This window comes from Rhinolophus sinicus, linkage group LG10 (genome assembly GCF_036562045.2).
Source record: "Rhinolophus sinicus isolate RSC01 linkage group LG10, ASM3656204v1, whole genome shotgun sequence".
NCBI lineage: Eukaryota > Metazoa > Chordata > Mammalia > Chiroptera > Rhinolophidae > Rhinolophus > Rhinolophus sinicus.
In genome coordinates, this window is record NC_133759.1 from 36,720,780 (window position 1) to 36,747,346 (window position 26,567).

At 47.1% G+C, this 26,567-nt stretch overlaps 1 protein-coding gene across 6 annotated transcripts; it reads right to left on the reverse strand.

The window, feature by feature from the left end:
* Nucleotides 1–969: 969 nt before the first annotated feature.
* On the reverse strand, nucleotides 970–26,342 carry NME9 (NME/NM23 family member 9). 6 transcript variants are annotated; one of them, XM_074312899.1, is made up of 12 exons: nucleotides 26,202–26,328; nucleotides 25,764–25,800; nucleotides 19,558–19,615; nucleotides 14,910–15,013; nucleotides 13,704–13,775; nucleotides 11,838–11,954; nucleotides 10,611–10,686; nucleotides 8,140–8,222; nucleotides 7,746–7,838; nucleotides 6,657–6,811; nucleotides 5,116–5,252; nucleotides 973–1,685 (listed from the first exon to the last, which is right to left on the reverse strand). In XM_074312899.1, the coding sequence occupies exons 2-12, from the start codon at nucleotides 25,794–25,796 to the stop codon at nucleotides 1,552–1,554; spliced, it is 1,062 nt and encodes a 353-aa protein (XP_074169000.1). In that variant the 5' UTR covers nucleotides 25,797–25,800; nucleotides 26,202–26,328; the 3' UTR covers nucleotides 973–1,551. The 6 variants fall into 6 exon arrangements, with proteins under 6 accessions (XP_074169003.1, XP_074169000.1, XP_074168999.1 ...); XM_074312898.1 differs by having other exon boundaries at nucleotides 975–1,685; nucleotides 26,174–26,340; XM_074312901.1 differs by lacking the exon at nucleotides 973–1,685 and adding an exon at nucleotides 1,714–3,199 and having other exon boundaries at nucleotides 5,103–5,252; nucleotides 26,174–26,338.
* Nucleotides 26,343–26,567: the final 225 nt, after the last annotated feature.

Consider the following 26,567-nt stretch of genomic DNA (forward strand, 5'->3'; position numbering starts at 1 on the left):
GCATTCTGTTTCTCCTTTTGTGCCCTGATTGTAACCCAAAACTTATGAACTAGAAAGAATGTCCAGTTTAATACGTTGCATTTTTTTTCTTAAGCACTTTATGCAGAACAATACATGTTCTTCTGGTAGTGTTTGGATAATATGATTTTAACACATGCTAATAAAAGCCAAGAAAGATCATGGCAACTTCTATAAAGGAGTCTGTTTTCCAAATGTCTAGAACATTAGGAAGCATTAGAAAATAACGTGTACTGGCTTCTGCAACCTGTGATTCTTGGTGAATGAGAAACTGGGACGTGACTTTGCATTTCAGAGGGGGTGGCCCATACCCTAGGGTCACTACAGCTACCAGGGCATCTGCAGCCGTCTGGGGACCCCTCTCTTGGCTTCCTGAAGGCTAGCAGACCCTTTCCGGATGGCCACTCCCAGCCACCAGCATCCCCCCAATGTTTCCACCCCCTCAGTCCCCCTCTTCCCCTTATGTATGCACACCTCCGCTGCCACCAGCCCCTGGACTCGGGCCCAAAGTGTGGCAGATGCCCCGCTGCTCAGCACAGGCAGCTGCTGTCCCTCTGCAAAGACTCACAGGCACTTGTCACTCACTGCTGCCTCCTTTTCCCCCGGCTCTAAAATGTAGAGAAGCACCTCCTGTTTCTTGGTCTCACTAGATCCAGAGAGAAAGCCAAGGACACCTGCCCCAGAACCTGGGGGGAGGATGGGGAGGTGGTTGGCAGGGGAGGGAATTCCCCTGCCACAGAGGACACTTGGTAGTGAGGCCTGAGAAAGGAGGAGAGGAAACGGAGACTGACTCCAGATCCTGATGGAGAGCCGACAGAGAGCTCCCAACACCTTGCCAGCTGGGAGATGGCTGCTGCTGCCCCAGTCCTGCCCCTTTATACTGACTTTTTCTGATTGCTGGGCAAAGAGGCACAGGTCAGTTCCCAGTATGAGGGAAATTTGGTCCATGACCTGGCTTCAGAGAAAGCTGAGGGAACCCCCACCCCCAAGGGCCACAACATGGCCGGCCTGAGCCGCCTGCCTTTCCTCCCTCTACCGCTGCACCCCCTGGCTCCTGGCCTTGTCCACCAGGCAGTCAGCCCTCTCGCTGAGGGAGGGCCAGAGCCAGTCCTTAAGAAGCCAACTTTCTGGACTTCATGCAGCTGGGCCTGCCCTCCAGCCTGTCAGGCACACACACCCAGGAGCTAAGAGGCCTTGAGGCCCCAGACAGTGGCCATCTGCAGCCCCTGTTTTTCTTCTGTTGGAGGAAGCCAGGCCAGGGTCTCTGCCAAGGAGTTCCATCCTCAGAGACTGGGCTGACATTGTAGCCACTCTCAGGAGCCTTCTCTCTCCCCCACCCTTGCCTCTCCCCATTCCTTCTGCCAGGAACCTTCTGGAGTCTGAGAAAAGAAATAGCCCTGCATGTAGTGGAAGGAAGGGGTGTGAGCACCGCTCCCACTCTAGCCCTATCACCTGGCGTCCCTCCTGCTTTCTCCCTCCCAGCACTGCCACTCCCAGCTACTTCCTGGGAAGGCTTAAAAATCATCACAGACATCAACGCACATCACTTCCCACCACCTCAGTTCCCTTACCTCCTCTTCCTCTCTTTCCCCTGCTTTCAGAGACTTTTGTCGCTCCATCTCTCATCTGCTCTATCCAGTGATGGAAGACCCGTGGCTTCCCAGCTTCTGGGGAGATCAGATAGCTGTCAGCTGGGTACATCCCCAAGTAGCTCATTCAGAGGCACATGGCACCCATGGTGTGGAAGGCCAGGCATAGGGCTCTAGTGCTTCTCCAAGGCATTTATCAGCTCTGAGGTGGGCACAGCCATTGAGCCCACTCACAAGGGGTCAATCGAGCACAACCCCGGGGTGGTCTGGGAATCGGGAACAGTGGATTCCACTTTCCTGACTATCCTGTCAGGGCTCCATTGTTTCACATGGGTCTGTACCAATGCTGATGAGCAGAATGGGCATGCATGTGTCCATCCAGAGGTGACACAGTCGTGGGAAAGGCAGCCACCCCCAGTGTCATAGGCTCTGGTCTCCAGCTTCATGCAGCCTGACTCATCCTACCTCCAGTGCCAGCACAGAGTGTCTTGTGCTCTAGGCTGCAGGAAGAGGAAGGCACCTGGGAAGGGCCGTCTTCTGGGAGCTCACTGCCTATTTAAAGCACTTCAAGTTGGAGAGCGAAGTTCTCTGGAGAAAACCAGCAAATGAGCAGGAAATCACTGACATTTGCCTTGCGATGTAGAAGAACCCGGCCTTTTGCTCAGCCAGAGAGGAAAGAGTATGCCTGGGCTTAGTAAATTTACAAACCAACCAAAGAGCAAGCTGGTAAGAGGGAATGGGTGTGCGTGTTAATATTCATGGGGTAATAATAGTTACTTTTCACTGGAAACCGGTATCCCTCAAGGGTGCAACAATGGAGGCACGGCTAACCCAGGAAATTTAGTTAAAGCTGGAGCCCACCTGGCTCCACTAAGAGCTCTCAGGTTTCAAACTTAGACTTTAGTCAGAATCAGAAACCCCAAAATATCGGGGAAGGGAGCGTCAGGAAAATCAGATGAACCCTGTTTCCAAATGTAACCCCAAGCACTACATGCACACGCCGATTCAGGGAGGTCCCAAATGGCAAATCTGGCAGTGTGGCAGGACTGCCCTTGTGGCTTGAGTGCAGCATGAAGATTTAAGACCTATTTATATCTACTTGCCTCCAAGCTGATATGCCTGGAAGTGTCATACCCAATGTTCGTGCACTATTTTCAAGTTCATAGTTACCAAGTTAAGCTCAAAAGTTGTTTAATCCATAAAGTAAATTTATTATTGGGAGACACTGTCCTATGTAACTCAGTGTCCCCTGAGATGACACCATGTGACAGCAGAGTACAATAACTGATGTCCATTTATTTTGTAAAATCCCAGAGATAGAAAAAAAAAAAGTATGTGTTCTATATATTAATAAGGCAGGAAAGTATATATGTTTATTGGCCATAAAAGATAGCTAAACCAAAAATGTATTGGTGCTCAAAAAAGTAAGGTCGACTTCTAGAGGTTTCCTTGTAGGCAACAGACACAAGTGCACTGACATGTCATAACCTCGCCCCATCACATGCTCTGGAAGGCGGCGCCACCATCTCAGTTCGCGTCCTCGGGGGAGCGAAGCACCTGGGTGGGGCCCGTGGTTCCTTCCGCCTCATGGCCTGTGGAACGACAGCTGTTCTGTAGCACTTCTGAAACAGCCCTGTCCCGTGCTGGGACAGGCTGTCCCATCCACAAAGGAACAGGAAAAGGGGCTCTAACTACATCTCAGAAGATAAAGTCAGGGGTCAGGGCGGAAGGGACAGCAAAGAGAGATCCTAATATGTGTGCTGCTGACTGGGAATTAAAGGATTAAGGAGAATGTGGAACATTTGTTGAGCACTGAATGTGTGTCAGGCACCAGGCTAAGAACTTGACATCCTTTGTCCCCTTTCATCTTCACAACAGCCTATGAGGAAGATGATTCTTACAGAGGCGTTATGGGGCTATAGTGGGTGCGTCATCCTCATTTCACAGAGGAGGCTCAGAAGAGGTAAGTACCTTTCCAGAGGCTCTTCAGCTGGTGGAGCCAGGATTCAAACTCAGGATTCTCTGTCTCCAGTGCCCTTGGCCCCTGCCCCCAGCCCCGGCCCCTCAGAGGAAACACTGCTGGGCGGGACGTGTCAAGCAAATGGGCAGAACATCAGCACCCCTATGAAGCGGCATCACAGCACCCCAATGCCGGCAGGAGGCTGTGCATGTATTCCCAGGGTGTGAGAATAAATGGGCTCAGACCCTTCTGGAACTGTCCCGTGCTCATTATTACCTGAGGCCCAAAAGTCAGCCTGATGATCTCACAACACTCTTCCCAATAACCCTGGTGAGTATTTCTCACTCCGTTTGTTCTTCCCCAAACTTGGTCCTGGGTTACACCTATTTATTTCCAATTAAACCCCACCCCACCCCCTCAAAGGATGATGTCCCATGACCATGGGCACATAAGGAAATGCATCGTGGGTCTTCTCTGAGGGCAGATCCCCAGAGGCAAGCTGGCCCTAGCAGTACCACCATCACCAGAGTGAGAAAGTTCTTCCAGGCAGGGGAATGGCTTTGAAGAACCACAGCAAACACTTGGAAGTGTAAACTTGGTACTTTCCATGAGTTCTCACTTCCCTAAACGCCATGGCACTGTCAGCTTGGCCCTCAGCGGGCAGTGGGCAGTAGGCAGCAGCAAGTATTAAACAAGGGCCAGCACGGGTACACTCCGGTCCAACCTCACCTTGTCTTCACACCACCTACTCTTATTGGCTGGATTCAGATCTGAGGAGACCATGAACATACCAAACACTTAGGTAAATACATGGGTTAAAACCCAAACATGTAGGGAGACAGGTTATTACCATTTCAGATCTGCATGCAGCCTCCTCCTGAGGATCCCCCATCACATCCTTTGGTTTTCCTAGGCTATTCACCCCCTAACCCTTTCCTCCTCAGCTCAGGCTCAAACCAGAGGAGTGCACCTGGGCAGCAGGAGCAGCGTGGGCCAGGCCTGCGTCTCCCACTTGTGGAATGGGGTAAGTAACATGCCCTCTGAACTCCTTGGCTTTTTCACCCAGATTCAGAGCTGATGACCCAGCATGCTTTTCCCAAAATGTGGGGGCTGAGGGATATGAGGGTCGCAGCAGGCTCCAGGCAGATGGCCCCTCTGCTCTTCAGCTACCCCACCAAGGGCTTAGCATGGGGTACGCAGAGCACAGAGGAAGTGAGGGGGTGACATCTGGCCTCTGAACGGCTTTGCTGTAGGCTTCCAAACTAATTTTTTCCAGTGGTTTCCACGGGAAAATGCAAAGTAACTTTGCAACGAAAATATGGCTTCAAAGTAGGAATGCAGCAAAAATGTAATGCGGTATTAAAAAGCAACTCTCTTACTCTATGAACGTGCAAAACTGATTAGGACTGCTACTGAAGTTACATAATGGCTCCTGTTGTCTGAAAAGGACCTTATTTGATTGAAGACCTTGTTACCACATAGTTATTATCAGTCCCCCACATACTCATTCCAGATTCACTAAAGACCAAACGTACCTCGACGACTTACCCTGAGCGGCTTCTGGAACTTGGTCTGAAAACTTAAAACTGGGGAAGAGCAAAGCCAGTTCTCGGCTGGCGTCTTCTCTATCCCGGCTTCCATGGACCGCATTAAAGGGCATTTCTGTGCCGTACTGAGCGCGGAGACTGGGAACATTGGCAAAATGTACAAGACACAATTGTTTGATTTGCAAAAGAAATGTTTTGCTCTCAGGCAACATGGTCATCAATGACCAATCAGCACCCTGCATTTCTGTAAAATGCTTTCTCTCTGTTGGAAATGCCAAGAAAACAGCCAGGATGATAGTGGCTGACATTCATCCCGTCCTGGCGGTGTTCTGGGCACGTTGCTGGTGCTTCACATATGTGCTGTTATTTCATTTGCTCCACAGCCCTGGGAGGGAGACTCTGTCATGAGCCCCAGTGTAAGCCCAGGAGCTGCTATTTTGTTGATGTTACAACCAGGGGCTGGCACCCTGCCAAGGACTTGACATGAGTTTGCACAGTTAATCCCCCAGTAACCCTGTAATATAATACTATACTAATATTGCTAGGACTTCCTGTGCGTCAGGCACTGTCCTAAGTGCTTCATATGTATGTGCTCATTCAATCCTCATATCAATATCTGGGGCAGGTCCTATTACAGTCTCCATTTTTTTTCAGATGAGGAAATTGAAACACAGAGAGATTAAAGCTTGGCCCAAGGTCACACAGTAAGAGGAAGAAAAGGGATTCTGAAAGCTGTGCTCTTAACCGTGACAATGTACGGCCTCCCACGATAGGTGCTCATATCCCTATTCTACAGATGAGAGAACTGAGGCTCAGAGAAAGGACTTACCTGAGTGTGCAGTACCCTAAGATCCGAGCACCGGGCTCTTTCCCTAGTCTACGCTGCCTCATACGTGAATGTTCCTGGCCCCCTACAACCACATGGTTCAACCTCAGTTACTTGGCTTCTTACTCATTTCTTTCCTGTTGGCTGGGCCTCTCTCATCTTCAAAAGACACAGTGGATTTGGCATTGGTGGTGCCAGGCTAGATAACGCACGGGGGCAAGGAGCAGCCCAAAGCAGCCTAGTGCTGTACACAGACCAGGGCGCTCATGCTCAAGACACCCTGGGTGGGGCGTAGGCGGGGGAGTTGAGTCTGCCATGCATATTCCTAGGCCTCACCCAGAATCTCTGCCTTGGCAGGCCTGGGTGGGGCCCTGGAGTCTGTATTTCCTGGGTGAGTGTTGCAAGTGGTCCTGGGACCACACTATGGGCCCCTGGCTCCAGAGCAGTGAGGACTGGGTCCCGCAGCCGCCGTCAGAAGAGGGCAGAGGAGGCAGCACAGAGGCAGGTCGCAGGAGGCACACTGCAAAGGGCTGGGGGCTGGCGCAGACGGTGAGGATGTCAAGGTCTCCCCAAATATATAAGAAAGAGGGGGCTTCATGGCCGTCAGAGAGCCCTCTGTGTTACCCAGGATTCCAGGCTGAGCATCGAGCAGGGCTCTCCACTTCCTCGGATTCAGGTTTCGAGATAAATGAAAGAATCACAGCTGGTGACATCACCTGTCAGGCTGCTCCCTCCTTGCCACATCGGGGTCACAGGGTCCCATGAGGGTTTGCCAGGCGGCGACAACGTCCTCAGTGCCCTCAGTCCTGGTGAGGATCAGGAGGTGGCTTGGTCCACTGCACATGTGATGTACCAGCTTCTCAAATGCCTCCTGGAACAGGAAGGGGAGATGGACCCAGGGCAGGGGCCTGGGCCTGCAGAGGGTCAGTGGGCCCACCCCACCCACAGGATGGGAGAGGTCCATGAGCAGCCTTGCCACCAGCCAGCATGCCGGGGGAGGGACCGAGGGGTGGGGTGGTGGTGAGGCACCCATATACAAGTTAAAGACAGAAAGATGAGACTTTGAGTTGACTCATTTTGGGTTGAACATGAGATTATAACATTAAATAGGGGCATTTGAAAGACCACGTGTATGGGAATCATGTGGATGCTGGATAACAGAGGTGGGATGTAAAGACTTTTATTACAGAGCCTTGTAACCCTTCCCCTTTCTTCATGTAACCGCACTCTGGTTTCCCTCTGGGGAACAGCCCTTCCCCATTTCACTTGGTCCTTGTCTGCCTGACAACCATGAGGCCTATTCCTCCCCACCACCACCCCCATACACACACCTCACCTGAGAGGTGGGGCTGTGACCCAAGCGAGGCGAACCAGACCCTCCCTCCCAGGAGGTGAGTTATAAGCAAGTGCAAAGGGACAGTGGCTGAACCTCAGTTCTCCAATGGCAGCACCTAAGGCTTTGCTCCTGAGATCCCTAAAACGGTCTTGGTTCTTCTCCCCAACATCTTCTGTTCATCGCCCTTCAGTTCTCTTCCTTCAGTTAATTCTGGGAGTTCTGGAGTATTGTTCCAATAAATTACTTGTTTCATTACTTTAGAGTCAAAAATCTCTTCCTTGCAACCAAAGAACTTTTACCTGATACAACCTATAATCATTCTGAGAGCAAATTCACAATTCACTTGCTGTTCATATTCTTGTTCTTCATAAGACTCTCATTTCTCCCAAACTAGTATGAACCTATAAACATTAACATTGGAGAAAAAAAGGAATGAATGTGTTGGGTGTATGGAAGCAGAGGAGCCGACCTCTCCAGCCCTATGTTGGTAGAAGAGTCGCATTTCTGCCTCTGTCATGGTTCTCTCTTCATTTGTTAAGATGTCAAACCCAGCTTCCTGGATCTGTGGAATATATATACACACATGCATATTCTGAAAATGTAATCAAGCCTAAATTCACATTTAAATGTGTTGGGAAGTAAAAGACAATAGAAAAGGCAATATTAAAAGCAGTGAATACCCTCATTGTCGTCATATCTGTCCCACTGAGATTTAAGATTTTTGGTTTATTTAAATGGGATTTTGGTTCAAACTCCTTAGACGCCTTCTCTTCCCACTAGGACACTGCTGCACGATGCCCCATCCGTTTTTCCACCAGAGGAGACACGAGGACAATGCATAGGATAATTGTGGTGTCTCTTACCTTCATAATAATCTCGTCAGTCTTTCCATGGGCCACTGCATCTGGTTTAATGATTGCCAAGGTGCAGGACTTCTCTGATGAGACTGCAATAAGCCAAGAATGGTGCTGTCAGATGCTGGGCTCCCAGCACCCATCTTTGAGGCTCTCAGGAGGCCGTCCACAGGGACCATGCAGCCCTCTGCCCACAGCTCCCAGGGTTCCCCTGCCTGGGCTTCTGATTGTGTCCCTGCAGACATGGACTCTAGTGGAGGCATGGGTCAGGCTCTAGACCTTAACCTCAACCTGGCTGGAAGGGACAGAGACATGCAAGGGTCACAAACCTGGGAAGGGGAGCTTTGAAGGGGGGTGAGGATGGGAAGGAGATCAAACACTACTCAGGAACAGAAACCCATAAACAACTGAGAGAGCTGGTATGCAGGGGGAGAAGGGGAGCTGGCACAGAGGTAATGCAGGCCACACCCTCTCACGGTCCGTGGCCTCTAACTGCTGTCTACTGTGTTCTCCTCTCACTCTACTGACTCCCTTGCCAATGCTTCTTTTTAACTTTCCTTTTTAACTTTCCACGTGGCCCATAATGGCTGTCCTAGGCCCTGAGTCTACATAACTTTGCAGCGCCAGCACATACGACCAAACTGCAACTTTAGTCTTCTCTGACTCAGCTCAGATTCTCCTGAGAGAAGACCAGATGGGTCTGTTCGTTGTTTGCAGCCAAAGCAACAGTCGTAGCTCACTGACCAGTCTACTGACCGGCTGTCCTTTGGTCAGTGTCCATAGGTCCAATCAGCTGTGGCATTGAGGAAGGTGCCACATGACTGTAGTCTGCTCAGGCCCGCAGAAGCTGTAGAGAGGGCAGTGGCCAGTCCGTGATGTATCCCTGTTTGTACGAACTTGGCCTTGGTGAGCTACCTACACTCCCCACAGATTCTCTATCCCCATAGACTATAGTCTGTTCTCAGCTTTTACATCAGTTGTGTTGCAATGAAACTTCACAGTATCTGCCTCTGAAAAATCTTTAAAAACGTGTAAATCATTTGCAGCAACAAATCTATCCATTTTTCTTTGAGTACTATTTCTAACATCCTGTGAACACTTAGATTTTAAAGGACTCTTACAGTAAATTTCCTTATAAATTCACCAATGAGTGAGATCAGCTAGAGGCGTAGGGTGAGAAGAGAAGAGGCCAGAGCAGGGCCCGTAGAACTCCAGCCTGAAAAGGGAGCAAAAGAAAAAAAGCCAGTGGAGGGGAGGCTGAGAAGAGGTCAGAGACGTAGAAGGAAAAATGAGAAAGGTCACGAAACCAAGAGAGAAGAGGGTTTTGAGAAGGAAGACACTTTGACATCACCCACATCTGCAGAAAGATGCTGTCGGATACATAACTGGAAATTGCCTGTTGGATTTGGCACAGAGGAGGTCACTGGTGCCCCGGTGAGCACCAGTTCAGTGAGAAACGGGCACACAGGCCAGGTCCGCAGGGCAGGGCAGGAGCAGCAGGTGGGTGGCCCCAGCATTATGGATGAAGTTCGGAAGCTCAGCGTTGGGGAGAGGCAGGCTCAGGGCAAGGGCAGGGTTTTGCTGTTTTCGAGGTGGAGAGATTTGATTTAAGAAGAAACAATGGGGGAGGGCAGGAAGAGGAGATAACCCCAAAAGGGCGCGACCAGTGTTTCCCGTGGAAGCCAAGTCGATGACTGTTCTTTTCACACTTGAAGTTTCTTGCTTTCCTACACTGGGCCTCTTTCCTCGTTAGAATCCAACTCAAAACTGTCCTCATTATCTACACACAAACGGCCTTTCTACTTCGTGCAATAATCAGACTCTTCCTTCTCTTCCCGTCTTGGTTCCTGAACTTAGTCCTGGTGTCCCTGGTTTCTCGTGACCTTCCCTTCTTCCCAGCAACAACCTTGCTGACTTCTGGCTTCTCTTCACACTGTCAGGTCAAGTTCTTCTCCTAGTGGAGGTTCAGGGAGAACTGTGATGCCCTGAGTGTAGAATCCGCGAGCTGATACTTGGGGAGGAAGAGGAAGAGGGTGCAGGGCTGTGAGGGGGGAAGGTGTTCAGTACAGCTGACTTTCTGACACTTCAGGGGAAAAAAAGGTGAAAGAAAGAAACTTGAGCTCCTTAGCTCAGATAAGGACTAAGGAAACACAAGCATCATTACTTTACATTATTAATGTCACTACCTTTCATTTTATTAAATGGAGCTTTTCCTGATGCCTGGGAATTGCCATGAAAGTCACACTTGTTATATTTTAACATGATCAGACAGCTGTGAAAAGTGCCCCAAATGTCAATAAAGGTCAGAAGGGAGATCTGACACTGTGTTTGAAGTCAGGTGACTGGGGACAAAATGTTTTACGGTGAATCTTCCCAGAGTTCAGATTGCTCAATACATTGATTACTCATATTTTTTTTCAAACCATATCAAATCTGAGTCTGCTTTGCCTTTTTGCCCTGCTTGTTAGTTCTACACTCACCCACGTCCTCCTCTTCACCGTCGTCCTTTTGGTGGGAAAAACGTTCGTCTTCATCAGAAAGAGCCTCATCTTTAATCTAGTACGAATTGGTCATGAACAGAAAGTAGTTAGCTAATTATAGTTACCACAGGGACCTTCCAGAACCTCCAGAAACCAAAAAAGTAAAGGCCCAAAATACAGAACAAGAAAAGAAGGTCAGGGTTATCAGTCTTGGAAACTGCAAGATCCTTTCTTGTAGCTGGTGGAAGGTGGGGGGAGGGTGTTCAAAGACGAGGAAATCCATGCTGCTCTGAAGGTTTAGATTCTGCCTGTTTTCGCAAGCATCGAGCAGAAACTAAGGAAAAAGAGAGACCAACTAGAGAGTTGGCAAGAAGACAAAGGACGAGTTGAAATGCAAGGAAATATTGAGTCACTGGCTACACAGCGCAGGGCAGTAAAGAGAGAGCTCGTTTTCCCCTGGAGGAGGCACACACATTTGTGATTGTCCTTTGGGGGGGAAATTGCCAGTTTTCTGGGGGACTAATGTGGTCTGATTCTAATCCATTCTATAAAAACAGGCTTTGCTATTTGGAATTGAATATGAAAAGTTGAACAATGAACCCTGAACAATGTTAAGATTTGTTTGGCAGATGCTCAAAGCACCAGGAAATACCTCTCTCTACCTAACTTTTCAAAGGCAGCCAATTCGTTGTCTATGTCATCATGGAAACGATTTACCAAAATCACAAACTATGCCGACCCTACTTCTCATGGTCATGGCAGAGCTTAATTTCTAAATTCAAGACGTGAACCCTCTGCGATCCCAAGCAAAACTTTCAGGAATGGGAAGTGAGGAGGACGAGTCACCAGGAGAGATTTCACCCTGAGGTTGGAGTTCTCCTACCCACTATGTGAGTCCATAACTTTATTTTCATCTCTGAATTCATTGTCAGTGATCCAGAAACCCGTTACCAGTTAAAGTGGGGGATGCAAGGGAAATGGATAAAAGAAGTTAACGCGTTCTGGATGAAGGGGGTGACTTTTGAAAAGAACGCTTCAAAATGCATACACGTCATGATGACCATAGCACTTGCTCTCCCCTGGACTCTCAGTGAGGACCTGGGTGGTCATTGAATGAAGCTTCCAGCTGACAGCTCTGGGAAAATTAATGGGACAGGGGCCGGAATGGCTGGCCTTGCCCTGGGAGCAGACCTGTGAGTTTGCTGCTTGCAGAAGTGACCTCCTTACCACTTTCCGTTCTCTGCCTTTGGCCAACACCTTCTTTTCGGCCTCCAGCTGGTCTAGGATAGTTTTCTGCAGCAGTGGGGCATTTGCTCCTCTAACCACAGCCACCAGTTCTCCTCCCTGGAATACAACGTGCTGCTGAAGCCTCATGAAACCCTCTTGCCAGATATTAATCTCTTTCAAGAGCCAGCGAGAGTGTCCAAGAGCTTTGTTTAGCAGTGTGCCCGAGGTCAAGGTCAACCCCAGGCCCCCAGCCTCCGTCCCCATCTCTGCCTTCTGCCCCATGCCCCTCCTTTCAAAACTTCCTTCAGGGCAACTGGGAGTTAGTTAAGGGAGGGACAGGGCACACGATGTTGTGAGTGACCAAGTGTGGCCTGTCCATGGTTCATTCACTCAACAAGTATCTATTGAGCACTTACTCTGCCAAGCACCAGTCAAAGGCAAAGAGTAGGAACACTGACCGTGGAAAGACATAGTGAGTGAGTGAGTGGGGAGCCCAGTAGGCAGAGAAACAATTACAATAGAGTAAGATCATTGCTTTAATAGGGGGAGTGTACAGGACGCTTGGGGTTCTGGGCAAGACTCGATTCCCAACTCCGACTCAGGTGGTCAGGTGGAGGTGGTGTTTGAGGTGATGCTGAGTTTCCTGCTTCAACTTTTCCAGCAATCTCTATGCATATGACTCACAAAGGAGCAATCCGGAGAGGGAGAAGTTCACCTAGAGTGGGTTCTCCTCCATTTCCCTCCCACCCACCCCCAGTGGACCACCACAGGCTGAGAGTGTGATGGAGCCTGTCGCCCGGGCACACGTTCTAACACAGCCAATTATGATGCTGCTTTAATCACTACGGGCTCCAGCAACCAAACCACTGTGGTACTGCTCCCTTTTCTGCAACTGTGCCCCATGTCAGTTTGGCTGTAGGGCATGTTCATCTCAATTCCTTCCCATTTCTCCTTCCCACCTCCACCCATGTTTCATCATATAACCGTTCGGTCTCCCTACTAAAACCCAAGGCTCAAACAATGTTTTATCATGGTTTGATATGCTTCCAATTTATAATACTTGCAGTGCTGAGGGCAGAAGCGCAAAGGTTTCCAAAGTAAACAACCAGGGCCTGGCTATCAGGAGACCTGGGCGCTGGGGTTGGGGGTAGGGCCCCGTCTGCCTGATGTATGATGAGGGGGCTGGACCAGACCAGGAGGCACATATCAGTCATTTGCCTTCAGGGCCTGGCAGGTGACCGAAACCTAGGAAGCCAGGTGTGACAGTCGGCCCTGAGGTTTCGTGGAGCCAGAGCATGATGTCACACCCAGAGACATCAGACTAGCTTCAAACACTGAACCACGTGGCCTTCTTCAATAGTGCCTCTTTTCTGACTTTCTATAAACATATCTTCACGTTTTATGAATCCATAAAGGTGAACGCAGAGCTTGTCCTCCCCACAAAGGAGAATTCCTGTTTGCTGGAGACTCCCCTCTGCGGAGCAAAGGATAGAAAGCTTGAAACCTGCTCTGAGCGTGACACCTCAGGCAGGAGTGTGTGTGAGACACAAGGAGCACCCCTGTTCTGCACAGCCAGTCAGGAAGGCCGCCCAAGCGCAGAGTGACCCAGGAGCTGTGTCACCCCCAGCTCTCCGCCTGCAAGCAGTGACCTCAGGCCACCATCCCAGGCAGGGGCCTGCATTGCCATGACTTCAGGGCACTGTCCTTAGCCAAAATAAAGACAGCAAGGAGAAAACCACATCACTTGTTTGAATCAGTGAGGCTCTTTGGTGACTCTCAGTCAGAATTAATGCCAGTGAGACGCATCTATCTGAACTCTAATGATTTGCAACCATCAAATAGTTCTTGGTCTGAAAATGTACTTACTGCGTAAAACAGAAAGGTTGGCTCACACCTCCCGCGGTATTTTTCAAGGACATCAAGACAGTCTGCCTCTGCCTAGAGAAAACAAGCTGTCAGCAGGAGCCTGAGGCACAGAGGGGACAGGGGCATGATGGCAGGAGAACTGCACGGGATAACACACACACACACACACACACACACACACACACACACACCATACACTACACATCACACACACAGCACACACCATACATACACACCACACAGACCACATGCACACACATACCCTACACACACTCACAGACCCACATACATACCACACACCACACACACACCCTACACTACAGATGACACACATACACCATGACTGCCCTCCCCAGGTGAAGCTCTGGCTTGCTCTCATGATTCTCCTTCTATTGTTTTTTTCATCATAACAACTGTCCTGTCAACATTTGGGCAAAAATTGTTGGCAATGTACTTTTTGAAGAAGAAACTGAGGAGGAAGTGTGGTTCCTCCTGCTCCCCACCCAGTTACTCCTCCAGTATGGGCAGCTCCAATGTCTAACATCCTACTGCTGCCATGACTGCAGCCACAGAAGGTCTTCCGACTGCCTTCAGTGTCTGAGAAACGCCATACATGGACATAACGAGTCCCCCGTCCCGGCATTTCCTCCATACACTCCACAGAAGCATCAAAACTGACTCCCAAGGGAGGAAGAGCAAAGTCCTTAAGTCAAGCTTGTTGAGAGATTCGCGTAACGTCTGTTTTCTCCTGTGTTCCGTCTATGAACCTCCAACCTGGGCAGCATATCCAGTGTCACTTGCTCACTCCGGAATGTATTCCTATTTCCATACATTAATCCAAGTAAATGTTTGCTAGAAGTTCCCCTTTAGGAGCAGAGGACAGAAATCTTGAAACCCTGCGTTCTGAAAGTGAAACGTCCGAGTTCCCAGTGTTCCTGAGCCAAGAAGGAGCATATGCCCTGGGGTGACACGTATTCTGTCCCTGTATTCAGCCTCCAGAGACTGCCCCAGCCCAGAGTGACTGTCAGCGAGGAATCTTCATCTCTAGAGAAATTATGAAGCATCGAGACTAATAACAAAAAATTCCACAGCTGATGCCTTTTCAGTGAGCTGAAAAAAAGGCAGTTCACACTTCCTGTTCCTGTTTTGAAATGTTTAATTTTATTTTACAGTGTTGGGTGACATGCTGCTAAGAGAGGATCATACCAATGCAAAATGCAGAAGGTCCAGGCCAATCTCTATCCTCATCTTCTGGAAGAGGCTCACCACGGGTTTGCAGGGGCCACACCAGCGTTGATAGACATCGACAACTGCGTGGAACGCAGGGACGATCAGTGAGCATCAGCGCCCACCACTTCAGGCCAGATTTATCCCTGCACATTCTAACCCTCTCGGATGGATGGATGTTTGCAGGGCTATTAATGGTTCCAGGAATTTATTATCCCATCAGATTATGAGCAAGGATGGAAACACAGGTATCCCTCACTCCTAGCAACTCAGTGTTCTGAATTCTAAACATAATGAAAAATCATTTTCTTAACAGGGACCCTTTTAGCCTAAGGAATTTCCAGGCTACATTCAGGGTCAGGCCTAGCCCAAAGTGGCCCTCAATAAATCTTTGAGTTGGACTGAAACCATCTGTTCTAAAAGGAAGAAGTCACTGGAGGTTACCTGTCAGCATACAATCAACTCTTTGCTACTTTGATGATAAACACAGCTTTGACCATTCCCCCTGCTGAACGAAAAGCCACTTGCGTTGGGTAAAGGAGAGTTGTATTTACACTGTACAATCCACACTATTTTCCTGGAAAGTGAACCTGATCGACACCTAGGTGGAAACTTGGGTACCTTTTTCTTCTTTGGTCCCAATCTGTGCAGTGTGCCGTGGCTGGAGTGTGGAGTGTGAGGGAACCTCTCTCGTCTGCACTTGACCATGAAGCCTGTAAGGGAGCTAGGCCAGCTCACATGTGCTGGATGCATATGGGACCTGCCCAGCATGATCATGAAGGCACAGCAAGTGCTAAATTGTGACGCACCCGTGGTCACATGTTAGAGGAAGGATGTCCTCCAAAAACCACCACACTCAGAGATTGTGCCAGATCCACACAGGTGGGCATTTCTGTTCAGCTAGCGCGGCGCAGTCACAGGGAGGTAATACAGACACTGTTTAGAAACTGTCAGGCCCCCCAAATGTCATAGCATGCCATTTGTGATTTTATTTTTCGAAGATTCACTTCACAATTTTCACATCGTGTGAGAACTATTAATAAAACACAATATAAATCATCATTATTAAAATTAGCATAGACTCTGGCAGCACTGTACTGTACTAATTAGGGAAGGAAGGCTTCCCAGTGGAGAGGTGACTTGCACTGGCATTGTGGAAAATGCCAGGCTTGGATGGGCAGAGTGGGAAGCCGAGGCGGGAAGATGGGCAGCCAGGCACAGGTGGGGGCTCCAGGGGCCCTGGGCAGCGTTGTGGACCAGACTGCCTGGGGGTGGGCTGTGGGCACTGGTGGCAGAGACCACTGGAGGAGTGTGGAATGAGGCTTTGAGGAGTTTCATCCTCATTTCCTAGGCAATGAAGATTCACAGTCAACTTTAGAAAGCAGAGGGCGTTAATATTTGTTGAGCTGCAAGAGGGTATCTGCACTCGGCTTTTCTCTAAAACAAAACAAACAAACAAAAAACAAACGATATGTGTACTATTATCTCACTATAGAGATGAGGAAACTGAAGTTCAAAGAGGTGAAGTAACTGATTCAAGGTTAAAACAAAAAATTCTCAACCAGTGAAACCAAGTTTTGAACCCAGGTTTGCCTGACGCCATAGCCCCGCTCTTTCAGCTGCTCCAAGAAAGAAGCAAAGATGAACAAATTCAGGAATATTGGTTGGTTCAACCAAGCAGCATAGTTTTGCAGAAAGAAAGTGAGAACCAAGCTGGGTATGGGAGGGATGAGGAAGGCAGACACAGGGTGACAGCTCGGACAGGAGGGAAAGAATGGAGGAATCCCTGAGACTTTGAAAAGGAGGCAAAGGCCTGGGGTGAGAGTCATGTGGGTGTGGAAAGGACCCCACCTTTGAGCCTGGCAGAGAAAAAGAACTGGGTGGAGGCAGGGAGTCAGTGTTTGAGGGAGAAAAGTGAGCTTGATTCTAGACACGGTGAGTTTCCAGTACCAACTAGAGTATCTAAGCAAGTGGTCTCAAAGGCACCCACACACCAGCAGAGGCAGGAGAGGGAGTAGGGCTCCTGAGCACCCAGGATGGGATGAAACTCTGGGCTTCTTTGAGGAGAACAGCTTCACAGTTAAGGGACCTGGGGGTTTCAGTACACCGGAGTAATGGGTGAGAGAGGCATTTGGGTCAAGCCAGGGAAAAGTCCTTGAAGACTTAAGAGGACCCTGCACTCAGGCCCACCAAGGAGAGCAGGTTCAAGCTCCAGTGAAAAGAACTGGGACCCAGTTAGCTAGGAATCTCTATGTAAGATTTGCATTGATAGTTCAGCCTAGTCATTTGGATCAGCTTCCCATCACCTCTTGCTCGCCCTGGCTCTCCAAGGAGTGGTGTGGACAAAGGCACACTTCACAAGGTTATGAGGTGGGGGTGAAGGGCTAGAGAGGAAGTATATGAAGAGTTTGGAAGACAGGGAGCAAAACAGAGAAGACACCTGGCAGGAAAGGAATGGCAGAGAAAATGAAAGGTGTGTGTGTGTGTGTGTGTGTGTGTGTGTGTGTGTGTAAATCTGAATAAACTATTGCATGTTTGAAGGCCGATGAAAGTGAGCTAGCAGAAGGCAAGACTTCCAAGATGGTGGTTGACTTTGGAAGCAAATTTCTGCTGGCTCTAGAAAGAGGGAAGAGCGTGTCTTCGTCAAGGCCGTCTGATGAGAAGGGGCAGAAGATCCCCTTTAGCCACCACAGGCCCTTGCACGGCTCAGAGCAGGGCTTGGCAGAGAGCCCCCATGTATTAGGTGTTAGCTATGGTCACGCAGGGTACTTGGCATGTGGCGGATTCTCAAAAATTGATGAGGTGGTAGTTTTCTGACTGTTGTTAAGAAATAAAAGTAATTGTTGTTTTGCCCTGGAGCCATGTTCTAGTTGCACAGTCAAGACACATGGACACAATAGTTAAGACTTGGCACCATCAGAAAAGCTTCTGCAATTCTTCTAGTAGTAGAAGAATTACAAGACTCCCACCCACACTCCTGGATCAATGCAACCAGGGTTTGTTTAGCACCTGCTCAGCCCCAGGCCTGGACAAGTCTGCAACAGGTGGAGAAGAAAACAATGCCACAGGGTTTCAAGTCTATGGGAAAAGCCAAGAGAGCCCCCAGATGGGGAACACCAAGCTGGGTGTGTGCTGGGGGGCTTTGAGACAGAGTCCCCCCACCCTCAAATGCTCGAGACTCCCAGGGGGAAGTGAGCACACAGAAGTTCAGGGAAGTTTTCCTGCAGGGAGGCCGCTTTTGAGCTGGGCCTGGGAATGAGAAAGATTTCTACAGGTTGTGCTGGGGCCATGATATTCCAGGTAGCGGGAACCACATGCATAAAAGTGAAGCCGTGAGAAAACTTGTGGCATGTTCAGGAAAAAGGTTGGAGCTCAGGGAACAGTGGGTTCTGGGGCTGGAAAGACGGCTTGAGTCCTGAGAGAGGGGAGGCGAGGGGCTTGAATGCTGAAGTCACAGGGGTGGTGGCAATGCAGAGGTAAGAGCAGACAGATACAGCTGACTGAGCTGGCGTATTCATAGAGACGAGAACTGAGCAGACACACAGAGAGAAATGGAGGCCAGAGATATCTAGAGTCAATGAAAAGAGAGAGCAGTACTGGGGGAGTGGGGTGTGGTTGGCAGCCTCTAAGATTCCTCCAATGATTCCTGTCACCTGGGATGTATGCCTTTGTGTACGGCCCTGCCCTGGAGTGCGGGCGGGACCTAGGGACTGGCTCCTAACAAACAGAATATGGTGAAAGTGATGGGATGTCATTTGAGATTAGGTTACAAAAACACTATGCTTTTCGTCTCTCTCTCTGTCTCTCTCTAAGCCCTGCTCTGGGGGAGGAAACAAGTTACCATATTGTGAGTAGCCTTATGAAGAAATTGATGTTTCTGACCAACAGCCAGCAAGGAGTGAATCCTGCCAATAGTCACATGAATGAAGTTGGAAATGACCTTGTAAGATCTGCCAAAGCCACAGGACCAAGCTTGGAAAGAAATTTGACCTTAGTGGAGCCTTGATATTCCCTGTCTTACTCCTTAAATGCAGCCTGGTGAGGGACTACAGTCAGATGCACCCAGCTCAGCAACACCTGGATTCTGGGCCCACAGAAACTGGGGGACAATAACTGTTTGTTGTTTTAAAGGTTTGGGCTAAATTGTTGCACAGCAATAGATAACTGATACATGGAGGACAGGGGACGAGGAGGCCCAGCGATAATGGCTGTGCTGTTTCCCAAAGGACAGTGCGGTCCCTGGTTCCAGTGCCTCGGGATGCCTGGCTCTCTTTCCAGCCCTTGAATTCCACGAGCTCCCCATATTCCTTCCAATGTCTTCCCCCATTGTGCCTCAGGTCATTAGAAGAGGATTCTGTTCCTTAACACCAAACAACCCCTGAGTATGACAATCGGCTCTAAAACAAGGGAACCCTGTTAACTACAAATACGGACTGGCTTCCTGGACTGAACTTACCAACAGATGTTCAAGCCAGATATATATGTACAAAGAAATCACCTGGTCTTTGATTCATGAAACTCAAGGTTATAGGAAAATGGTGGTCACTGCAGCTTTTTTCTCTTCATGGTTCAATCTGTCAGTTAGCAATTTTGAAAAGAATGGATCTAAAAACATATCTTAAATTACCTGTTACTCCTTTGGAACTGAGCATTTCCTCCCAAAGCTCCTGGGTGCTGATGTTGACCTAACATCAAAGAGGAACAAACACTATGTTAACTGAGGGCATGAGGAGGATAAAATTAGATATATTTGCTTGCTCCGGCTCTCTCTCTCTCTCTCTCTCTCTCTCTCTCTCTCTCTCTCTCTCTCTCTCTCAATGAAGTAGTTACAAGTACAACTCAAGCTGTCCTCTTTCCCCAATCTTCTTTTCTCCTTTCCTTTCTTCCTGTCTCCTTCCCCAGGAATAACCACTATCCTAAGAAAATCACAAGCATTTTAAAGAAAATAATATTTGCTTGTTACTTGTCCAAAAACAATATGCAAAATTGTTTTGTGCCTGTAAATGTACATACATAGTAACATACTGTAGATGTCCTTTTATAATTTGTGTTTTCACTCAACATTAAGTTTTGACATTTGTATTTATGCTCAGAGAGTTACTTTTTCATTTTTTTTCTTTTCTTATATATTTTATTAAGATATAAATTCTATAGAGTGAACTAAGTTCAGTGAGTTTTGGCAAATGCATACGCCTCTGTAACCACACCCCTGTCACAATACAGGACATTTGCATCACCTCAGAAAGTTCCCTCATGTCTTCTTCCAGTCACTCCCCACTCCCTGTCCCAGGTAAACACTGACCTGCTTTCTGTCACAATAGATTCATTCTGCCTATTCTAAAACTTCATATAAATGAAATAATACAACATATTATTTTGTGCTGGCTTCTTTCATCAGTGTATCTTTGGGATTCATCTGTGTAGAGTCATTAGTCCATTTTTTAAAAAATTTCTGAGCATATTATATTGTGTCACTATATAATAATTTGCTTGATAGATAGTTGGGTCACTTCCAGTTGGGGGTTATTATGAATACAGACTTATGGACATTCTTATTAAATTTTATTGTTTCTGTTTTCCTTTCTCTTTGGTCAGTAAGTATCTAGGAGTGGAATTGCTGGGACATAGGGTAAATGTATGTTCAATTTAATATAAAACTGCCAGCATTTTTCCTCAACCAGTTGTACCATTTTAAACTTCCATCAGCAAAGCACAGGAGTTCTGGTTGCTCCACATTCACACCAACATTTGCTGATGTCAGTCTTTTTAATTTTAGCCACACTCATGGTGATGTAGTGGTATCTCATTGTGGCTTGAGTTCATTTCCCTGGTGACTAATAGTGTGGAACAGTATTTAACATGCTTATTAGCCATTTGTATATCTTCTGTGAGAAGTGTCTGTTGGTCTGTTCATTTTCTTTATGGGATTGTTGGCCTTTGTATTAGATTATAGAGGGTTTCTTCATATACTTTGGGTACAGGTTCTTTCTCAGGTATATGTACTGTAAATATTCTCTCTAAGTCTATGGCTTGCCTCTTCATTTCTTTAACAGTGTCTTTTGTTGAACAGAAATTTTTAATGTTGATGAAGTCTAATTATTGAAATTTTAGTTTTATGGTTAGTGTTTCCTATGTCCTTCTAAAAAATCTTTCCTCAAAGTCACAAAGATACTCTCCTATTTTCTTTTAAAAGCTTTATAGTCAATGGTATTGTAATAGCTATGTACAGTATCAGAGGGGTAGTAGACTTGGTGGGGTTATCACTGTGAGGGGTGTAAATACCTAATCATTATTCTGTTTTGTAGTCCTGAAAGTAATATTTAAAAAAGCTTTATAATTTAAGCTTTCACATTTAAGTCTCTGATCCATCTGAAATTAATTTCTGTGTATGTTGGAAAAGAAGGATTGTGATGTGTGTTTTTTTTCCATGTAGATGTACAGTTGTTTCTGCAAAGTTTGTTGAAAAGATTTATTTCCCCATTAAATTTCTTTGGCACCTATGTTAAAACCAATCGATTGAGTAAGGATGGATTTATTTTGGATTCTATTCTGTTTCATTGATCTATTTATCTATCCTTATGCCGGTACCATACAATTTTGATTTCTGTAGCTTTACAATAAGTCTTGGAATCAGGCAGTGTAAGGCCTCCATATTTGTTCTTTTTCAAGACTATTTGGCGATTCTAGGTCCTCTGCATTTCCATATACATTTTAGAACCAGCTTGACAATTTCTGCAAAATTGGGATTGCATTGATTCTATGGGTCAATTTAAGAAAAAACTGAAATATTAACAAGCTTGAGTCTTCCAGTTCATGAACATGATGTTTCTTATCATTTATTAAATCTTCCTTAATTTTCTCAGCAATGTTTTGCATATACTTTTTTTAAAAAAAATTTTTTATTAGGGAATATTGGGGAACAGTGTGTTTCTCCAGGGCCCATCAGCTCCAAGTCGTTGTCCTTCAATCTAGCTGTGGAGGGCGCAGCTCAGCTCCAAGTCCAGTTGCCATTTTCAATCTTTAGTTGCAGGGGGTGCAGCCCACCATCCCATGTGGGAATTGAATCGGTAACCTTGTTGTTAAGAGCTCGCGCTCTAACCAACTGAGCCATCAGCTGCCCCTGTACATACATTTTGCACATATTTTGTTAAATATATCCAAACATCCACATGAGAAATAATTAAGTTATATTTATTGCCATTTCTTCACATTCTTCTCTTATCTACAAAGTATTCTGGTTTACATCAAAAATTAAATTTAAGGAGAAATATGTATTATCTGTCTTTATAAGTAGTTAATTTTTTGTATAATGTTTTTATTTTGAAACAATTTCAAATTTAGAAAAATTTGCAAGTACAGTATAAAGAACATTTTTTCCTTGGATTATTTGAAAGTAAATTACCAACCTGATATCTCTATTCCTGAATACATTATCCTACATAACCACAATACAACCATAAAAACCAGGAAATAAACTCTGATACATTATTACTATCTAATCCTCAGACTCCATTCAAGTTTTCCAATTGTCCCAATAAATCCTGAAAGCAAAAGCTCTAATCAGAATCATGTGCTAGATTTGTCAAGTCTCTTTTTAGTCTTCTTCAGTCTGGAATAGTTCTCCAGTCTTTCTTTTATTTTCATGACCTTGACACTTTTGACGACTACAGGCTGGTTATTTTATACAATGTCCCTCTGTTTGGGTGTGTCTGACATTTCCTCCTGATTACAGTCAGGCCGTGCATCTTTCGATTGGTTGGAACTGGTTGGAATTGGTCGGAGCTGGGTGGCTTGGTTGGAACTGGTTGAAGTTGGTTGGATTTGTTGGAATTAGTTGGATCGGTTGGAGCTGGGTGGAATTGGCTGGAGTGTCAGAGAAACAGAAGAGTGTTCTTCTCATTGCATCCTGTCAGGTGACACACAATTTCCATCTGCCTCATTACTGCTGATGCTCACTGTGATCACTTGATTAAGGTGGTCTGTCAGGCCCTTCCACTGTGAAATTATTTGTGAAATTATTCTCTTTCCCTTTGTAATTAGTAAGTTTTTGTGGGGAGCTATTTTGCAACTATAAATTAAAAGACCATGATAATTGCCACTTGTTCTAAATATGGATATGCTAAGGTCTTTGTCCCTTTAAATGGGCTGGAAACACGTAACATCTGCAAATCCTCTATTAAAACTCCATCTTTCTGAAGAAATCATGCTTCCATACTTTTTTGTTTTGATTTTTTTAAAAAAAAAAGAAAGAAAAAGCAGAAAAGTCTTCTTGATGCCTTAATTGAGGTAAGAGAGTTGAACTGATGTCATTCTGGGTTTCACAACCATAGTCCTGAGGAAACCACACTCTCGCTCACAGGCATCACTTTCAGAGGCTCAGCCATCAGCCAGTGGCAAATCTCTGTGAAGCATGCCTGTGGGGGAGTGAGCCATGCCATACCAGCAGTGGGTCCAAGACCCTTTGGACAAAGGAAGAATCTCCCTTCTAGGAGCAGGGCAGGAGCAGAACAGTATGGGGAACATTTGGACTCCACTAAGCCCTACCTTTGCTAGGGAATGGATGGGGAACGTGTGGCACCTTTTGACCACACTGTCTCTGAATGTCTTGCAATTTGTGTCTCAGTCACAGAAGGAACCCTAAGTAGTCTTACCCCCAGAGAGGAAAGCGTTCCTTGGTTGGCAGACCTTAGAGCATTGCTTTCAAGGAGTTGACCTGGTAGAGAGACACGTTTACATAGATGCCTCAGTGCACACCCTGTCTGCACCTACCTTAGCAGATGGAAGCACTTTGAGTATCACATTAAACTCACAGCTCTGGGGAATACACATGGAAAAAAAATACTGAAAAATGTTATTAGCCCCAAAGGGGATATAGGGTATAGACACAAGATAATCATTTGAGGCAAAAATCTTAGAGCCGCCACAGACAGCGTTCAGACCAGCCTAGAAGTGTCTAAATGAATCTGTCACAATAACTCTGCAGATTATGTATTATCGCTCCTGTTTACATAAAACAGATAGAGGCTCAGAGAGGTTGAGGAAATCGTTCAAGCCGCAACAAGTGCTAGGACGAGGTACTTAGAATTTATTTACAGACAGAATATAGACAGATGGAAAGTTTTGTAATTTGAGACTACTAGAACATCAGGCTGGAAGGCCCTAAGGGATGATTCACCCAACATCTTCATTCTATAGATGGGCGAACTGACATAGCTGAGGGAGGTGATGTGATTTATCCAAAGTCCCAGAGTTGGCTAAGAGAAGAATCAAGAACTACATCAAATCTTTGGGCTTCCGGTGCAAAGCTCTTCCCTCCCTCCGTGTGGTATCCTTAGACTGACATTTTCTTCTCCCATTTTAAATCACTAGGCTTTCGAAATTCACATGCAAAGTACTGGTACCACTGAGGACAATAAAAGAGAAATCATGTGTCTCAAGACCACTGGTGCTCTACTCTCCAGGGGGTGCTGGTAGCCTGAACATTTATCCTTTGGGCAGAGCTGACTATGAGACATTGTACTTTAAAATGTACCCATATTACAGACCATCCCAATGATCTCTCTGACAAAGCACTCCCTCCTAATTCCAGGGCCCATGCCTGTATGTTTTTTTTTTTTTTTTTTTTTTTTTTTTAAAGATTTTATTGGGGGAAGGGGAACAGGACTTTATTGGGGAACAATGGTCAAATTGTTGTCCTTTCAGTCTTAGTTGTGGGGGGTTCTGTTCAGCTTCAAGTTGTTGTTCTTTCAGTCTTAGTTGTGGAGGGCGCAGCTCAGCTCCAGGTCCAGTTGCCGTTGCTAGTTGCAGGGGATGCAGCCCACCATCCCTTGCGGGAGTCGAACCGGCAACCTTGTGGTTGAGAGGACAGGCTCCAACCAACTGAGCCATCCGGGAGCTCAGCGGCAGCTCAGCTCAAGGTGCCGTGTTCAATTTTAGTTGCAGGGGGCGCTGCCCACCATCCCTTGCGGGACTCGAGGAATTGAACTGGCAACCTTGTGGTTGAGAGCCCGCGCTCCAACCAACAACTGAGCCATCCGGGAGGCAGCTCAGCTCAAGGTGCCGTGTTCAATCTTAGTTGCAGGGGGCAGAGCCCACCATCCCTTGCGGGACTCGAGGAATTGAACTGGCAACCTTGTGGTTGAGAGCCCACTGGCCCATGTGGGAATCGAACCAGCAGCCTTCGGAGTTAGGAGCACGGAGCTCTAACCGCCTGAGCCACCGGGCCGGCCCTGCCTGTATGTTTTTACTATCACTTTAGAATCACCCACTCACTACTTATTGTCCAGGACATGGAAAAGAGAACAGACACTGACTTACCATTGACTTGTCTGAGACGCAAACGAAGTAAGGCACTTTATATAACGAATGCATAGCACATAAATATCAAAACATACTTGTCAAATAAGCGAATGATTGCAGAGAGCAGTCATGAGAGAACTGGGTCTCCAGAGAGCACAGTTACAGATGCATGCCAAAACTCAAGAACCTGTATCATATTCTTGCAGTAAGTTGCAAGTAATATTTAAACAAAAAATATGTCCCATTGAATTATGTTGATCCACATTTTCTTGCTTTTGTAGTTTTATTTTAACTCATATTAGGGTTTTAAGGCTGCATAAGCACTAGGAGCATAAAGAGCTTAATAAACCCAATGTTATATTTGTTCATATTTAAGTGCACGAAAAAATTTGTTATCACTAGGGGTCCGAGGTCTATATTCTAGATACTGCTAGCAAACTGGAGATCACTTCTATTGCACTTTCGGCTCCCCACCGTCTTCTTTGTCCCCCAATTCTAACCAAGTGCTGGAAACAAGCGCCCGTTGAGGCTTACCTGCAGAGCAATTTCCTTCTTCTTGCTGCCCATAGCTCTGCAAAGAAGACAAAAGCCCTGTTACTGTTGGCTGGGACCTGCCCCGGCCACAGCCTTGTGACAAACAGCTGCGTGGATCAGGAAGCTTCCTTTAGACAAAGCCCCCCACCCCCCAACCCCTTTCAGGTAAAGATAAGTGGCAGCAAATAAATGCACCGATGCAATGAACATCCCACAGGGGAAGCGGAGCCTGCAGCCCGCGAGCTCGTAGCTTGCCGCAGGGTTTCCTGCGAATTTGTGAAACCCCTTCCTAGTCGCGGAGCCTGCGGAGGGGCGCACACAGAGACCGGAGTGGGGCTCCGAACCATGGCATCGGAGCGCCGGTGGATGAATTCGGGCGTAAAAAGGCTACAGAACACGGTTATTCCTACTGTTAAATGTATTCCTGGGAAACTGAACCACCGCGAACGATCCCTGCACAGGTACACGGTCTTCAACGTGCAGCGAGAGTTTCCAACCCAGTCTGTGGCGACCCAGCCACTGTCGTCGTGGCAACACAGCCGGAAGCCAAGTCAGCAGGGTAACAAACATGTAAGTCACGCCTACTCTGAGCCCCGCAGGAGGGCAGGAGGGAGTCCCGCCCACTGTCTTCAGAATTGGTCTGAAAGAATGCTCTCATTGGCTGAAATGTTTGTCAGTATCTGGGGAGTTTGGACCCCGCCAAGCAGAAAGAGACCTTGTGCTTTCAGGTGTTACACAGTTGCGCCCTAAATCCCTGCATCCCTCCTGCTCCACCAGAGCTGGTGTGCAGCCTTTTTACTGTTA

Excerpts from the sequence above, each read along its gene's own strand:
- NME9 (XM_074312899.1), bottom strand. The coding sequence starts at position 25,796 with ATGGGCAGCAAGAAGAAGGAAATTGCTCTGCAG. Across the intron at positions 6,812-7,745 it reads ACCAACATAGGGCTGGAGAG|GAGGCATTTGAGAAGCTGGT; the intron begins GTCGGCTCCTCT and ends TTCCTGTTCCAG. Across the intron at positions 1,686-5,115 it reads AGTTCCAGAAGCCGCTCAGG|AAGCTGGGAAGCCACGGGTC; the intron begins GTAAGTCGTCGA and ends TGATCTCCCCAG.